At 38.1% G+C, this 987-nt stretch overlaps 1 protein-coding gene across 2 annotated transcripts in view; it reads right to left on the bottom strand.

Moving 5' to 3' along the window:
• The window catches only part of LOC127859535 (uncharacterized), a 37,354-nt gene extending 37,232 nt beyond the window's left edge, over window positions 1-122 (bottom strand). For both annotated transcript variants that reach the window (XM_052397046.1, XM_052397045.1), the window contains exon 1: window positions 1-122. This exon is cut by the window's left edge and continues 24 nt beyond it. In XM_052397046.1, coding sequence (XP_052253006.1) covers window positions 1-2 — 2 coding nt within the window. In that variant the 5' untranslated portion in view covers window positions 3-122.
• Between the last annotated feature and the right edge of the window lie 865 nt (window positions 123-987).

Below are 987 nucleotides of genomic sequence, written 5' to 3'. Positions count from 1 at the left end.
ATTTTGAATATCCAATTAGTAGCAAATTACTCCCGAAAACAACACTTTGTATTTCGATGAATGGTCTGCGAGTGATAACAAAGTGAAGACACATGTACATGCATACACGCGTCTTATCGGGAGGGGGTGTATGAAAGAAAAAGCAAGAATTCGTGATTAGTTATAGAGAGATACCGCGCACAGCGTTCTTAGAGATGTAAATGTCGATACTAGCGGATCTAATGGTACAAGATATGTTTACAGGTGTACGTCTGGAATCAGGAAGAGACGCTCTCGTACTTGGCTCCTATGCGAGATAAACATCTTTGTGGTCAAGATAGTAGAGCTTTCGTACTAAGTATCTTGTTAGCAGGGTTAGGCATAGTTCTATCTTGTTAGTATAGTTAGATCATGGATAGAGTGCATGCCATCTCATTTGGCTTCCAATCAAAACAGGACCTCATAGTGCTACTACATTGATACACTGCAAAATGTGCCATAGTTTTGCCAATTACATTTGTGCAATATAACATTTTGCCTACCAACGTTGTACATATGTATCTCGGTACTGTATCAAGTTATCAACATTTGAATTGCATTACTATTTGTATTGATCGTTCAAAGACGGATAACAGATTATTTAACCATTTTAATGAGATCCTTATCGGACTGATGGCTAGTCGAAGTTCTAACATATTCCAGCATATTGCGTAATATTTAGATGCAATTTGAATTAAGATCAAGTCATTTCAATTTCAGTTGCTCCTTATGAGAGCAATAGCCGTACCATAATTGGAGCGTTAGTGATTTAAAGTACTTGTACAGTCCAAACGTAATCTCAAACACATGGTAACACGTAATACGTTTAAATTGATGTCTAACCTTTCCGCTATAATACAGGGACGATGCTCACTTCAATGCGATACGAAATCCTTGACATGTGTGTCAAAAAATCATTTCCGTTGTCAACTACGGATGCTCAGTAGGTCATGCGTGCACAGCAGAGCT

The sequence above is a fragment of the Dreissena polymorpha genome, chromosome 15 (assembly GCF_020536995.1).
Source record: "Dreissena polymorpha isolate Duluth1 chromosome 15, UMN_Dpol_1.0, whole genome shotgun sequence".
NCBI lineage: Eukaryota > Metazoa > Mollusca > Bivalvia > Myida > Dreissenidae > Dreissena > Dreissena polymorpha.
Note: the sequence above shows the minus strand (reverse complement) of the source record. Positions and strands in the feature narration are given on the sequence as shown.